The sequence below is a fragment of the Ictalurus furcatus genome, chromosome 23 (assembly GCF_023375685.1).
Source record: "Ictalurus furcatus strain D&B chromosome 23, Billie_1.0, whole genome shotgun sequence".
Taxonomy (NCBI): domain Eukaryota; kingdom Metazoa; phylum Chordata; class Actinopteri; order Siluriformes; family Ictaluridae; genus Ictalurus; species Ictalurus furcatus.
In genome coordinates this window covers 14881738-14897759 of record NC_071277.1, presented here as the reverse complement: position 1 = coordinate 14897759, position 16022 = coordinate 14881738, and the positions used below count along the sequence as shown (strand labels likewise).

The following is a 16022-nucleotide window of genomic DNA, read 5'->3' as shown; positions in this document are numbered from 1 at the left end:
ATACATTGCACTGACTTCCCAAATGTTTTCTATTTGGGGTATGAAACATGTTTTAGTAGGACATGCTTAATAAAACAGATGGCTGCTCTGAAAGGTGCTGCACATATATGCAGATATATCTGTGTATATCTACTGCAGATTATTTTAAAACTTGACACTCTCAAGACTACCAAACTGTACTTTTCCTTTTCCAGTGACAAGGAAAGCTGCAGTTTGGTAGCTTTATTTCTGAGAGTGTACTGGGATTAAAATGGGTAGATCTTCCAGAATGCAGAAATGTATTACTCATGTAGGGAATTAGACGGAATTAGTAATGTTCAAGAAGTAAAAATATCTTTACAGTGTTATTGTACTAGAGCTCCAATTTTGACTAAAGCATCCTTACACAGTTGAGGGTTAGGGGCCTTGCTCAAGGAACCAACAGTGGCAGTTTGGTGGTGTTGGGATTTGAACTTCCTGATCAGTAGCACAAATCCACTGAGCAAACACATAAAAAAAAAAAATAATAAAAAAATATATATCCAACCATCCATCTTCTACCGCTTACTCCTTCTTCAGGGTCGCGGGGGAACCTGGATCCAATCCCAGGGAGCATCGGGCACAAGGCGGGGTACACCCTGGACAGGGTGCCAGTCCATCGCAGGGCACAATCACATACACACTCACACACCCATTCATACACTACGGACACTTTAGACACACCAATCAGCCTACCATGCATGTCTTTGGACTGGGGGAGGAAACCGGAGTACCCGGAGGAAACCCCCACAGCACGGGGAGAACATGCAAACTCCGCAATATATATATAGGCCTTAATTTGTCAGTGATTCTAATAGCCATTTCTTTTAATGAAGCAACTTTAACTGACAGATGGACATGGAGAATGCTTATTATACTTTTTGCCAATCCCTTCCATCAGTGAAATACAATATATTTGTTGACTTTTATCCCTCTAACTACAATTTGATCACCTTACTAACCATTCTTGTTCTCAAGAATCATTTATGTCTCTAAACGAACACTATAAAAAGGGTTTTATAGCACAGTCTACTGTTAACAATAAAATAAACAATTCAGACGTTTTTAATTGACATTTACATTCCTGCATCTGGTATTCTCGTTATTTTCCATTATTTTGTCTAACCCCAGTAATTTGAATACTGTGTGAAAGAATTTGATGAATTCAGATAATTTTTGCTGTCCACAGAAAACAATCTTATTGTTTTGACCAAAATCTTGACGCACATGCATATTTGTGTGTATGTCTGTTAGAGTGCGGACAGATTGATGTGTGTGGGTCATTAAAATCCAGTGTGACCATTAAGGAGTATTATTTTGCTGTGGTTAGAAGTCACTGCAGTTGGCTGAGGTTTGAATATTTGAGGGCTAGACTACAGAGCTCAGGAATCAGGGCAACAGTGCAACCACCAGAAACAAACGGTAAGTTATTTAAATTTTCATGTTGTTTTCGACCATTATCCTTACCATATTTGTGAAAGAAAGCTGGTGACACTTAATGTACTTATGGTCAAAAGTCCCTTCATTTTACCAGATAACATGTTTGAGTTTTAATGAAAAAGATATTGCCTTTTTACGTTCAATTCGGCTTGAACTGAATTACATTCAGTCCAAAGGTGCTCCGCAAAAACACTTAGATACTGTGCCTAAGCCTTTCTATGGTAAGGAAAACCCTGAACACTGGTGAAATTTAGCGATTTGTTTTAAATGTGCATTTATGATCAACACGAATTAATACCTGCCCAAATAACTGGTTTCCAACAGACTAAAGTGTTTAATTAGTTTATTCATCCTTAGTAATTGCTATATCCTGCGCAGGGATGCATTGGATCAAAAAGACTAACCTGGGTACACTAGGCATGAAGCAGGACTACATCCTGAATGAGACGCCAATTCAATGCAGGACACCATGCACACACATTCATTTCCATTAACACCAGCATGTTTTGGGGAGGTGGGAGGAAACCCACATGGACACGGGGAGAATATGTGAAACTCCACACAAACAATACCCAAACTCAGGATCAAACTGGACATCCTTGAACCCAGAAGTCCTTAGCAACTACAGACCCATTTCTAACTTTCCACTTTTATCTAAGCTCCTGGAAAAAGTTGTATCACAACTTCAATCTCATCTATCCAGCAACAGTCTATATGAACCTTTCCAATCGGGCTTCACTCTCAACACAGTACGTAAACTGCCCTCCTCAAGGTTGGTTAATGACCTTCATCGTTCAGCTGACTATGGTTCCATTAGCATTCTAGTACTTCTGGACCTTACTGCCGCTTGTGATACTGTTACCATACCGCTCTCCCATCTTCGGTCTCAATTCGGCATTTGTGATACAGTTTTGGCCTGGTTTACCTCATCTCTCACAAATAGATCACATTTAATCTCTATTGGCAATTCAAATCACGCACTGTTACTGTCTCTCAGGGAGTTCCCCAAAGTTCCATTCTAGGCCCACTCATTTATTATCTATATAGTTCCACTCGGCTTTATTAGTCGTCACCATGGCCTACAATTTCATTTTTATGCAGATGACCCCAGATCTGTCGTAGCTCCAAACCTTCTACTTCACTTCCTCCCTCTTCGCTAATAAACTACCTTGGCAATATTAAACACTGGACGTCAGCTAAATTTTTAAAAACTAAACTGCAAAGCCCAAAATCCTTATCACTGGAACAAAGGCTGCTCTAAGTAAGATTAATGACCTCTGTCTGACCACTGATGGCAGTAACCTATTTCCATTTGACACTGTTTGCAACCATGGCATTATCTTGGACTCATCACTGAACTTAAAGCTCATATTTTACCAGTCACAAAAAATGCCTTTTTTCAGGTCCGTAATATTGCTCACCTCCATTCTTCCCTTAGCTTTTGTGCTTGTATTTAGATTACTGCCATTCTCTGTTCATTGGTCTTTCATCACATTCCCTAAATAAGCTGCATTATGTGTGTGTGCGCATACCTTGCAGTATCGCAGCGATTCCATTAGTGTGAGAAAGCCAACAGTAGCCTGTTCATGGATCCCATGAAGCTCTGTAAGCAAAGAAAGGAATCACCTGATCTAATCAAGTCTAAAAAGTACTATTATTATATTACTTTAAACTGTTCTAGGACATCTTAGTGACATTTTAAGTAATGTGGCTGTCTATTAACAACAACAGAGAGAAATTCACTGATGGTAAACTCAGAAGCCTAAATCCTTAATGCCTTAATGTAACTGCAAAGTAATACTGCCACCTAGTGGAAAAGTGTTAGAACATAATCCAATGATGAAAACCAAGATTTCTAAACGCAGAAGACAGACATTCTTACTCATTCCAGAGCATTCCCTGTCCCCATCCCATACGTTTGACACTGCATGTCCCGTGACCAGCAGGTTGATGAGGCTTTGACTACAGAGATGGAGAGAGAGAGAAAAGAGGACCGCTGCTTTAGTCATTATAGTATACAATTTTTTTTTTTAACATTAGTTACTCTCTCATCAGTAGCAGAGAAGAAATACATTTTTTTCATTGTCATTGATATGAATGAACAATGAGGAAGCAAATAACGTTAAATATGAGAACACAGATTTAAAAATAATAATAATAATAAATCTTCAGATACATGTCCTGGGCTGACAGAAGTGGAACCCAATGCGGTATTGTACTAGCCCATCCGCCTCCAGGTTCAACTTTTGTGCTTTGTGAGATGCTTTCTGTTCACCACATTTGTAAAGAGTGGCTATTTGAGTTGCTGTAGCTTTCCAGCTCAAACCAATGTGGCTATTCTCCTTCTGACCTCTCTCATTGAGGCTTTTTCTGCCCTAGTCTTTGACTCAACTTTTTCTGTGGACAAATCTGAAAATTCCCTGAAAACTGTTATCCAACTGGTCACCTTTAGCACCTAATAGGACTGTTTTAGTGATTTAGAAGCCAGAAGTAAGTAGTAAACCATTGCCTCTTCTGAATTGGTTTCTACAGTGAAGTGTAAGATTTCTATTTATTTATTTTTCCCCCTGCCCTCTAGTGGACATACCACTCACTGCATATTATTAATTTTTTTGCTCATTTTTGTGAAAACTACAAATAATTCGGGAGATAACTATAAAAGATCTCGCATTACGCATAATCATACCTGCCATGACCATACACTGGGTCAATAAGTGGCTCTGAAGTGTCCTCTATCTCATTCTTTATGTTCTCAATACCCTGTAGTTAAAAGAAAGTAATCCAATATTAGTACGTACACACAGAGACACACAAACAGTAAACATGAATAGAGATTACAAAGTGAGTGAGTACAGTTCTACCTTTGTAAGTATTACAGAATACAGGAAGAGCAAGACACCAAATTTATTCCGCCAAGTGTCGTACAGTGATAGCATTATCTCCTTTAGCTCAGCAACAGTCTTTAGTGTCCTTTTACTATGAACAAAAACAAAATACCCAAGATTAATAAAATACCGTAACAGTGAAAACACCAAGCGGTTATGATTTTTCTTTTGTTTGGCAATCCACCATAGATCCAGGAGATATAAGCAGACAAAACCTCTGGAAATGTAAGATAGCATTCCTCAATGTTTGAACTACTGCTTTCATTTTTAGGTTGTTCTTATTATTAAGGAATAAAAGACAACTAGGTATGCTTTTAAAGGAAAATATTCAGCAGAGTTAACCATTTTTGCATCATTTTTATCAGCATGTCACAAAGGGTTTTATTCCTCATATATCACAGCAATTTACAACACTATTATTTTATTTACAAAAACATAGTACTTTTTTTTCATTCATTTGTAGTTACATTTAATATTATCGGATGTCTCCAAAACAAGCTGGACACCAGTGAAGATCACATGTTAATTATATTAGATTAAGATGCAAATTGTTCAGAGTGGATTTTTCTTGGAAGTATGCAGCTTTTGCATTGTGTGTTTTTAGTAGAGTTAACAGTGTGCACTTACTGTACCATGCTGTGAAACCGCTCAAAGCCAAGCTCCTCAGCAGCCAAAGCAGCTACATACACAAACACAGCAAAAATACAAACACATTCAACAAAATATAAAGAATTATACTAGAGAGCCCGATAACCATTATAACTAGGTGCAAAGAACACAAGCATTTACAGTTTAGAATTTCAGACCAGGTTGCTTCCTTGTTCTTGGTTTTAAAGATGATATATTTCTTATTCATGTATGAAACACACAATTAGTTTTACTCTGAAAATTATGCAGTTTTACTAAATTGTGCTGTTGTCTGCCTCTACAACTCATAGTCCCTTTTCCATCACATCCATAAGCAGACCCTGGCATTCATGGCTGGTCTGAGTTATGCACAATATAAGGAAGAGCAAAATTTCTACTGTGAGGGGTGGCAAGAGGCTTCACACGTCAAAATCACAATCAACAAATTACCAGGCTGTAACCCTATGTAGCTGAAAACAATCTCTGTAAACTCTCAGCTGTTGGCGTGTGTCAAATCACAGCCCTCAGGACATGTTAGGCGTCTCCTTTTTTGTCTCCCATGTTGTACAAAATGTTCAGTAATGATTTTGATGATAATGATAATAATCAATAATGATTTTATAGTGACACTGTACACAAATGAACAATGCGACAGGTTCCTGATATTTTTATACATATTGTGAACAATTAAGACCAAATAATTTGGATACAGAATCCAATATTAAAATCAAAGTATTAAAAGTCAAAAGACTCAGACTCTCACTGGACTGCTGCTGTTGGGTATGCGAGTTCTGACTGGATTCTGGTTCTGTGTGGTCTTCAGTGATGTCCCTGTTCTCGTCTGTGGATTTGGAGGGAGCCCACGTGGCCAGGCAGAAGTTGTGGGATTTGCCAGTGCAGGCTGACACCAGAATCTCAGTGAGAGTAGAGCACAGGGCCAAGCGCTGCTCCTCCTCTAAACACAGAAATCATTTTGATTCACATACTGATTTCAGCAGTGCAGATTCAACTCTACACAATTTCATTATAATTGTACAATTAAATTGTATTTGTAAAGTGCTTATAACAATAGACATGGTCACAAAGCAGCTTTAAAGAAATCCAGGTTTAGGTCTAGATTAGGGCTTAGCAATATGACGATATTATAGCAATATGATACTTAAAATACTCGTATGCCTCAATCCATGTTCTAAGACATTATGTTTTTGTAACATTTTTTTCAATTTTAAGTAATTTGTTTTCTAGACATTAAAACAGTTTTTTTTTTGTTAATGCTACTGTTTTTCTGGTCTTCAAATATCACTGATATTTTTGGCATATCTGCTTGATCAAACCTTATAATACTCTATAAAACACACCGACAAAGGAGTTCTAATATGAAATATATTTTATAACGTGTCAAGCTATATTTCAAAACTCTAAGTAGATTAATAAATACACTAGCATATTTTATCTGTTTTTTAAGAACATCCTGCCAGGTTTATAAACCTGTACATTACATAACTTCAGAAAAGATGGCCATCTGAAAATGATGCAGGAAATGGCTAAAATTCATTCTGCAGCACATACCAGAGATATTTCTCCAGTTTGAGCTCTCCATGTTGAATAGGATGTTTTTTAGCAGGAATGCCTGAAAGTAAAAGACATATCGACGTTGAAGAATTGCTATGATGAAAGACGACACAACTGCTCTCCAAAAAATCCGTATTTATCAACAAACTCTTATAGTGAGCAAGGGAACATCACTGAGGAAAATATGTCTGGCTTTCTACTCTGGCCTTTTACACCCACTGGCATATACTGGTGTGATCAAGAACAGGCTGCAACATCACATGGAGATTATTAGACAAAAATGCTGTTGTCTATAGCACAGAAATGCTTTCCTTAACACTTGAGGGCTCGAACACAGCAATGCTTTATCTAGAAATTCAGGTAATATAACCGTGGATGAAATGTTCTTATTTAGAATGAATTATTCTTATTATAGAAGCTGGGACTGTAGAAAGCTGAACTTCAGGCATACTTTAATTTATTTCCGTCTTAGTATTGAAATACATTATTGTAATGTTTAGCAACTGTTCTCCTTTTAGCCTAGAAGAACTGAGACTATGCTCTTAAGTATCACTAAATGTTTATTTATGGGTTCAGTCTAATCAGAAAATCACTGGCGATCACTATTCAGTTATGAAAGCTGCCGTCATCAGCAGCAATAACTAACCCAGCTGGAGAGGAGAAGGCATTTATTGTTTGATGTAAAACATTACTCATGGGTGATATTTGCAGTTTGCCAATGCTGCACAAATGCAGGTTTCATGTGACCAAAATAGAATACGTGTAAACTTTGATCTCCAGCAGTACTGCGTTATATAACATGTGAGGTGACACCACTGATATAGTCCAGCAATCGACATGTTACCTTTTTAAAGCTTGTTGTCATTAAATACATCAAGCACAGGGGCTGCTAGTTTTAGCAGGCTCAGATGTATTTTTCATGCTAAAATGCTTTATGAATTACTCTTGAACAGAAACATTAAGCAATATCATAAGTATGGGCCACGGTGTCTACATGGATAATCTTTGACAAGAATAAACGACAATCATTTTCCTGAGCCTCATACACCTTACCAATAAAACCCATTTATTTGGCGGCCTGGGAAAACCCTTCACACTGTGATATTTTTAAATGTTCTATTACACAACACCTGTACGGCTGCTCATTTGGGCAATTATCCAATCAGTCAATCATGTGGCAGCAGCGCAATGCATAAAGTCATGCAGATACAGGTCAAGAGTTTCATCTGATCTTCACATCAAACATCAGAATGAGGAAAAATGTGATCTCAGTGGCTTTGACCACGGCATGTTTGTTGGTGCCAGATGGCTGGTTTGAGTATTACAGAAATGGCTGATGATCTGGGATTTTCACACATGACAGTCTCTAGACTTCACACACACCCACAAAAAAAAAAAAAAACATCCAGTGAGCAACAGATCTACAGGCAGAAATACCTTATTGATGGAAGAGGTCAGAGGAGAATGGCCAGACTAGTTTAAGCTGAAAGGAATTCTATATTAACTCAAATAACCCCTTCTACAAACATGGTTAGCTAAAAAGCAATTGAGAAAACATGCTGAACCCTGAGGAGGGTTAAACAGCAGAAGACTACAATGGCGAAACTGGCCAGTTGAAGATTGGAAAAAGACCAGTTTGATGTGAACATTAACCAAAGCTCTAGACCTGTATCTTCAGGATTTTATGCATTGATCTACTGCTGCATGACTGGCTGATTGGATAGTTACATGAATGAGCAGGTATACCCAAGACATGTGTCAGTGAGTATAGAACTACATGCTTTCATGAACTGGAATGTGTTTCTCTTTTGTATTATATATCCCTATAAAACCATATTTTGAGCAAAACCTGATTTTTTGTTGTTGTCTTTTTTGGTCGTTTGTCAGAATTCAGCCACAGTGACGTCCACTACACATTTATTATTCTATTTAGGTAATAATCTACCAATTTTCTTCAAGGTACCAAATTCACCCAAAGGTTCCAAATGATTAAGATATAGCATGAAAATTTCGTGCATCACTTACACCAAGCTCTAGCTGTACTTCCATATTCTAATGATGACCAAATTCATACTGTAACACTCCACAATGTGTGACATGATGAGTTATCTTATTTTACAAATCTATTCAAATGCTTACCCCTTTTACAGATTGAGAAAACATTCCCATGACACTATTAAATATCTGTAAACTACAATATAACCTGCACAGGTGCGATCACAGCACATGGTCCACCTTCAAACTGCTCCAGTGCACTGTGCTCAGTCTCACTGAAGACAAAACCTGCAGAAATGATGGAAAGAATTTGTTACAAATCCATTTAAACCCCAACAGATATCTCACACTTCAATCCAATACTCAAACATAATCAGCATTTATTTACACTTATATGCACAGCATTTCTAGCAAGTGACCAGATTATCACAGAATCTTATACCAGTGTTGCATGCAATATTTACAATGAACCATCATTGTACAATTTTCTTGAATTTATGAATGCCGTGGCATGGAGGAAGACACCGTTGACATGATTTGGGTGTTTTATAATCATCACACTTGCATTACACTTTACTGTTTTGAAGTTCACTCACTGGCCGCTTTATTAGGAACACTAACATTGGTTAGAAACCCCTTTGCTCTCACAACAGCAGCAAATCTGCATGGCATTGATTCAACAAGGTGTTGGAAACATCCCTTTGAGATCCTGGTCCATGTTCACATGATTGCACCACAACATTGCTGCGAATCTTACATTGCAACATATCCCAAATGTGCTATTGTCTATTGGATTCAGATATGGTGACTGGGGAGGCCACTGATTTTCACTGAGCTCATAGTCATGCAGGGCTGCACGATACTGAAGAAAAATGTGATATGATAATGCCCTAAATCTTTGAATTTTCTGACCTTTTGAAGTATATTCCATTATCGCAAGTCCTTGTGATATGTACATTTGTGATATTTTGATATATTGTGCAGTCCTATTGTTCATGGATCCAATTTGAGACAAGTGGTGATTTTGTGACATGGTGCATTTTCATGCTGGAAGGCACCATTAGAAGATGGGTCAGTTGTGGCCATAAAGGGTTGCACATAGACAGCAGCGATTGGTGTTACAGGGCCCAGTGTACACCAAAAAAAAGACAAAACAACAAAAAAAAAAAACACAAAAAAAACAAAAACAAAAAACCATTCCCCACAGCGTTACTCCATCACTACCAAAAGCCTGAACTGTTGACTCAATGAAGGTCAGTCCCAGGGGCGTAACTATACCACTGAACGTCAGTCAAAAAATACGGCGGTGTTGTAATTTTGTATCTTCAGTGAATGAAGGCGAGACCAATCAGACAGTGTTTACATGAAAATATGTGGAAATACTCATGTCTTATTGACTGACAGCTCTCAATCCTGCCAAAAGCTAGCTCACACAGTCAGTGTGAGGAAAAAAGGATACACGCCGATTTAAAAGGAAAATGACCAGTAAACGGGTTAAAATTGAAACACTAACATCCTCTGAGGCTGAGCAGAAAAACAAGGTGTGTAAAAGTCTATATGAGTTCCAAGTTACGTGAACATGATATGAGCAGAGAATAAGGTCAGATAACGTACTTTGCATGGCACTGTAGCGGCTAAACCGCAATGACCGCAATACAATGAGCTTAATTGTGCCTCCCCTTGGCTAGCGACACCAAACTAGCCTAGTCTATGATTAACAGTCCAGCTAACGCCCCTGTTCAGGTCCATGTATTCAAGCTGTGGATGCCAAATTCTGACCATGCATTTTGCAGCAGAAGTCAACATTCATCAGGTGACATTTTCCCAAACTCATTATCCCATTTTAGTGAGGTTGTGCCCATTGTACCCTCCTGTATTCACCGAAAAGACCAGAACCTGATGCAGTCTTCAGCTTCAACACCTCAAAGTTCAACTGTCATGCTTTCTGAGATTCTTTTCAGCTCACCACAGTTGTAAAGAGTGCTTATTTGACTTCCCGTAATGTTATAGACTGTAGTATAGAATGTTGTGCGTGAAAATCTCAGGAGATCATCAGTTTCTCAAACCAGCCCAAATGGCACCAACAGACAAGCCACAGTCAGTCACCGAGATCACATTTCCCTTATTCTGATGCTTGGCGTTAAGTGAAGATCTTGACCTGCATCTGAATGAGCCACGTGACTGGTTGACTGTATAAATGCATGACTCAGTAGGTGTACAGGTATTCCTAATAAAGTGGCCGGTGGGTGTATATCTCCAGTGCGGCACGTGATTCCACCCCCACGGCGCGTGTACTGTGGACAGGATGAAAACACAGTTGTTACACAGTGAAAGTAATGTGAATCCGGTTACCTTGGGTCCACCTGCGGAACAGAGACGCAGACACTCCGCTGCTGCTCGTATGTTTCCCCCACACCAATTCCACAACTTCTCGGTTTAAATCCGACATTTTAATTATCCTTTACTTATCTTCTCCCCCTGTTGCAGCTTTAAAAAAAAAACCCGCTCGCGCTTTGAGCTATCTCAGTTAGCTTGCAGTCTCCTCAAGACATTCATTCATTAAGGGTTAGCTCTTAACTAACAACGAGTTTTGGGACGATAGGTGTAGAAATTTGGCTGATAATTTGATGTTGTGCGAGTCTTTTCACCATAAATATCACAAAAGAGAGACTGTTACCTAACAAGCTAGCTTGCTAAATATGATAGCTACAGCTGTTTAATTACCGTTCCTGTGTGCCCAGTGTTATGTTGGAAAGTACACTAACATTCGTGGAGACTCGGTTTAAGTTCAGAACAGCACCTAACTGTGTATATATTGGCTTCGTAGTAATGTATGAAGTATTCCCTGCACTGGCGTGTTTAATGAACGTATGAAACATCAAGCAGGAAGCTAGCTTCATGCTAAACTAGTCATTCAAAGTTAAACTGAAAAAAAACAACCAGTAGTAGCGAATATACACGAATATAATGTTACTGGAGACAAATAAACCGGTTTAGAAACGGCCTTGTCCGAACCAAAAGCGATACAGTCCAAGGTTTTGGTCAGAAATACTCCAAGTTGTTGTGTCAGTCATTTTTAGCTTGTCCGTCCTTTCGGTTTATTTACTACGCGACACTGATTACGTCACTATATGAATGATTGGTTCAAATCCAGAAGGTTCCAAGGACGTGGCGTGCACGCGAGCTCATTGGTACATTCAAACGTTTTGCTCGCGCTTTCAGGTTTGGGGGGCTAAGAGTTGCCATGTTGAGGAAAATGCAGTCTAAACTGTTATGATGGTAAAAAAAAATACACTATCAGAAAACAATAGTACTAACCTGTACCTTTCCTTGTCGTTGGGGTGATGCCATCAAGGGTGAATCTTGTGGGGGCAGTGGTGGCTCCAGCATACTGATCAGAAGGTTGTGAGTTCAAACCCCAGCACCAACAAGATGTAGCCACGCATATATACTACTGGTCAAATGTTTAGACACACTCATTCTTTGTTTTTTATTGTTTTCCACATTTTTAGAATAATAATAAAGTCATCCAAACTCTGGAATAACACAAATGGAACTATGGGAATTATGTTGTGATAAAAAAATCCCAAATAAATCAAAATAATTTAGTATTTTAGTATCTTCAAAGTAGACACCCTTTTTGCCTCGAATTTTCAGAAATGTATTCTTGGCATTTTCAAAACCAACGAGGAATCCCCCTGAGATGCTTTTTAAACAGTATTAAAGGAGTTCCCACCTATGCTGGACAATTATTGGCTGCTTTTCGGAATATTTCGCTCCAAGTCGTCCGTTTAAAAAAATATATTTTTGTAAATAAAATGTTAGTTTTCTAATGAAAGAAATGAATATGTTGACACAATTATATTTCTGTCTACAACACTGATTTTAAACATTTAATCACACCTTCAGATCAAAAGGATTTTAAGATCATGAGAAACATTTCAGTCAAGCGTCTCCAAACCTTTGGTGTATGTGTGATGAAAGGAATTTCACTGTAGTACATATGTACGCTATGGGCAAAGGTTTGTATGTGACCATATGTGACCATTCCAAAACCACGGGCATTAACATCAAGTTGGTCCCTTTTTGCTGTTATAACAGCTTCCACTCTTCTGGGAAGGCTAGATTTTGAGATGTTAATAAGATCTTATCTTATTAAATGGTAAATGGAGCACTTATATAGCGCTTTTATCCAAAGCGCTTTACACTGTGTCTCATTCACCCATTCACACACACACTCACACACCAATGGTAGCAGAGCTGCCATGCAAGGTGCTAACTTGCCACTGGGAGAAACTTGGGGTTCAGTGTCTTGCCCAAGGACACTTCGGTATGTGGAGTCATGCAATCTGCGAATCGAACCGCCAACCCTACAATTAGTGGACAACCGGCTCTACCACCAAAGCCACAGCCGCCCCTTTATTTCCACTAGATTTTGGAGTGCGGTTGTGGGTATTTTTGCTCATTCAGAGTATTAGTGAGGTCAGGGACTAGTACCTGGTGCGTAGTTGGTGTTCCAATTCATCCCAAAGGTGTTCAGTGAGGTTGAGGTCAGGGCTCAGGCCACATCAACCTGATCAGCCTTAGCAAACTATGTCTTTATGGATCTTGCAGCTCACTGTCATGATGAAACAGTTTTGGGCTCTTTAGTTCCAGTGAAGGGGAATGTCTTACCCTGCATCCCATCCGACCCCTGCAACTGAACCAGAACACAGCTACATGCCTTGTTTTCAATCTCCCATATCACCATATTGCTGTGTTCCCTCCACTAGATTCCTGTAGCTCCCCATATCAGATTTTAAACACTGATACTTACATAAAAAAACAGACCAGCACCCACCTACCTGAAGGCACTTATCAAACCTTGCTCTGCGCCCAGTTCCCTCAAGTCTCTAGCACAACTTGTCTACCATCCCTCAAGATACAGTACAAGGAAGGCATGCGTCAAGACCTAGCTCTTCAACGTGCATTTATATGGGCACTAATTAAAAAACCTTGACTTGTTTCAACAGGGTTTTAACTTGATAGTATTCACAGACCATGACCTATTTGTACCAGTATTTGCTTTTGAGCATCTGTAAGCTGTTCTGGATAAGGACATCTTCCAAATTATATAAATGTAGAATGTAGATATAAATGTAGAGATGCGTCCATGTCTTGCTGCAGACTTTATTTTGGAGACCTCACCAGCTCCCTGAAGACCTATTTTGAAGCATCAACCCAGGGGCACACTTTAAAAAACCCTCTGTGATGCCAATAAATAGACAAAATACAATATTTTGCAGATGTATAAATAGCTGGATTATATTTATAAAACAGGTTTGGACTGAGGGGTTGGTGGGATTTATTTTACAATTTAAGGGGTATAAAACCCTGGTATAAAGTACACTGCCATGTATATTGAACAATGCTACAGAAACACCAAGAGATGGCAACATCCTCTAAGAAAACAATGGAAGCATCACTGCACTGGTGTATTCATGTCTGAAACAATATGAAGTGTTAAAGATACGTTTAAAGCAATCAATGAGTCAACTGTAAGATTTAATTTAAAGCTGTTTAAATGTGATAGAATGTACCAAATGCTGAGATATCAGGTAATTCAGTATGAGGCAGTTTAACTTTAATTCTACTGTGTTTATAGTATTAAAATTCATAAATCAACACAATACATTTATGAGCCAGAGGTAAGAGAGAGCTGGAGAGAGGGGTTAAGAGAGATGTGGAGAGAGGGAGGGGTGGGGGTAGAAAATGGAAAGAAAGCGAAACGGGTAGCAAGAGAGGGATAGAAAGAGAAGGGTAGATAGAGAGAGTTGTGGAGGGATGACGAGAAAGGGATGGGCAGAGGGGTAGAGAGAGAGAGAGTTGTGGATGGGTAGAGAGAAAGGGATGGACAGAGAGAGGTAGAGAGATAGGACAGAGAGAGAGAGTTGTGGCAAGATGACGAGAAAGGGATGGGCAGAGAGGGATAGAAGGGGGTGGAGAGAGAGGGGTAGAGAAAGAGGAATGGAGAGACAGGGTAGAGAAAGAGAGGGATGAGAAGGTGTAGAGAGAGAGGGATGGATGGAAAGTTGTGGAGGGGTGGACAGAAAGAGGTAGCAAGAGAGGTTTGGAAAGAGAGAGGTACAGTAGAAAATGCTGGAGAGAGAGATATGGAGGGATGAAGAGAAAGGGATGGACATGGGGTAGAAAGAGAGGGATGGAGAGAGAGGGATGGATAGAGGGAGTAGAGAGAGGGATGGAGAAAGAGGGATTGGTGCTTTTCACAGGACATTAGGTAACAGCATAGCACTGCAGCACCGGTGGCCTTGAGCAGTCCTTCAGTAACCTACACTCTATCAATCATCCTCACTGCCCCAACAACTTCCACTCTCTGGTCAGGTGTAGGAAAGTGAGGAGGCACAGTGCAAAAATGTAACTTATTGTAGCCGCAAAATCTGTCCGAAATCTGGCTGAAATAAAAGTTTACTGTAACTCATCACCATGGACCCTGGCCAATAGGTGGCCCTCAGTGAGCACAGCTCTCACACACAGTCCCTATCATCATCAACAGGTTAACAGAACACAAGCCAATGAACATTTGTCACAGAATCCAAAGTCAATTTTAGAAATGTTTTTGGTGTGTGGGTCTTAATTTATAATCAATGAGGATAAAAAAAATACTGGAGTAATTGCACTATGCTTACGTATTATTTTGGAGCATTTATAATACTTGAGTTTTTTAAAATTGAATTTACTTACTTAAATGTCCAAGTGAAAAATGTACTTTTTACTCGTTATATTTTTATTTAGACCTTTAAAGGACTCGTTACAAATCTAGGTCTGTTCTTCATTTGTCTAGCAAGTTAAATTACACATCAATCGAATAGGCTTTTTTTTTAAGAGAAAAAAAAGCATCCAATAATTTCAGTTTAGCATCCAGTGCAATATTAAAAAGTAAAAATTACATGTTTCAACTGATTAAATTAAGTTAATGTTTTCATGTCAATGAAATATTAATTTTCCCTGTCCCACCACCCTTCCCCCTCATACCTACAGTAACTGCGGCAGCAAAGCCCTGTACAGCTGTGGTCTACCTACTGCTCAACATTCCACCTATGCTTAACTCCCCACCACACTGCAGCTGTGGCCCAGCCACCTTCTGCAACCTCTACACCATCTGGAGTTCATCTTGTATGTACACCATTTGTACACCTATCATGCAGGTGCATTTTGAAAGTACACATCTGTTCAACGAAAACCATGGGAACCCATTTCATGAAGCTCCTGATGCGCTGTGCTGATGGTGCTTCCTGAGGCAGTTTGGAACTCTGTAGTGAGTGATACAACAGTGGAAAGGCAATTTGTACGCTCCACATGCTTCAGCACTTGGTAGCCCTGCTCTGTGCATTTGGGGGTTCTACTGCTTCATGGCTGAGCTGTTGTTGCTCTCAAATGCTTCCATTTCACAAGAATTGTTCTTACAGCTGACCAGGGCAGATCTAG

General features: G+C 39.2%; 1 protein-coding gene across 4 annotated transcripts in view; it reads right to left on the bottom strand.

Moving 5' to 3' along the window:
- The window catches only part of mindy3 (MINDY lysine 48 deubiquitinase 3), a 52741-nt gene extending 40489 nt beyond the window's left edge, over positions 1-12252 (bottom strand). Inside the window, exons 1-9 of one of the 4 annotated variants that reach the window (XM_053611359.1) lie at positions 10890-12252; positions 8746-8825; positions 6540-6600; positions 5734-5925; positions 4971-5022; positions 4320-4434; positions 4145-4218; positions 3341-3420; positions 2991-3061 (exon numbers count right to left, since the gene is read on the bottom strand). In XM_053611359.1, coding sequence (XP_053467334.1) covers positions 2991-3061; positions 3341-3420; positions 4145-4218; positions 4320-4434; positions 4971-5022; positions 5734-5925; positions 6540-6600; positions 8746-8825; positions 10890-10986 — 822 coding nt within the window. In that variant the 5' untranslated portion in view covers positions 10987-12252. Of the gene's footprint in view, positions 1-2990; positions 3062-3340; positions 3421-4144; positions 4219-4319; positions 4435-4970; positions 5023-5733; positions 5926-6539; positions 6601-8745; positions 8826-10889 lie in introns of those variants that run through there. The other 3 variants (XM_053611358.1, XM_053611357.1, XM_053611360.1) reach the window with 3 other exon arrangements.
- Between the last annotated feature and the right edge of the window lie 3770 nt (positions 12253-16022).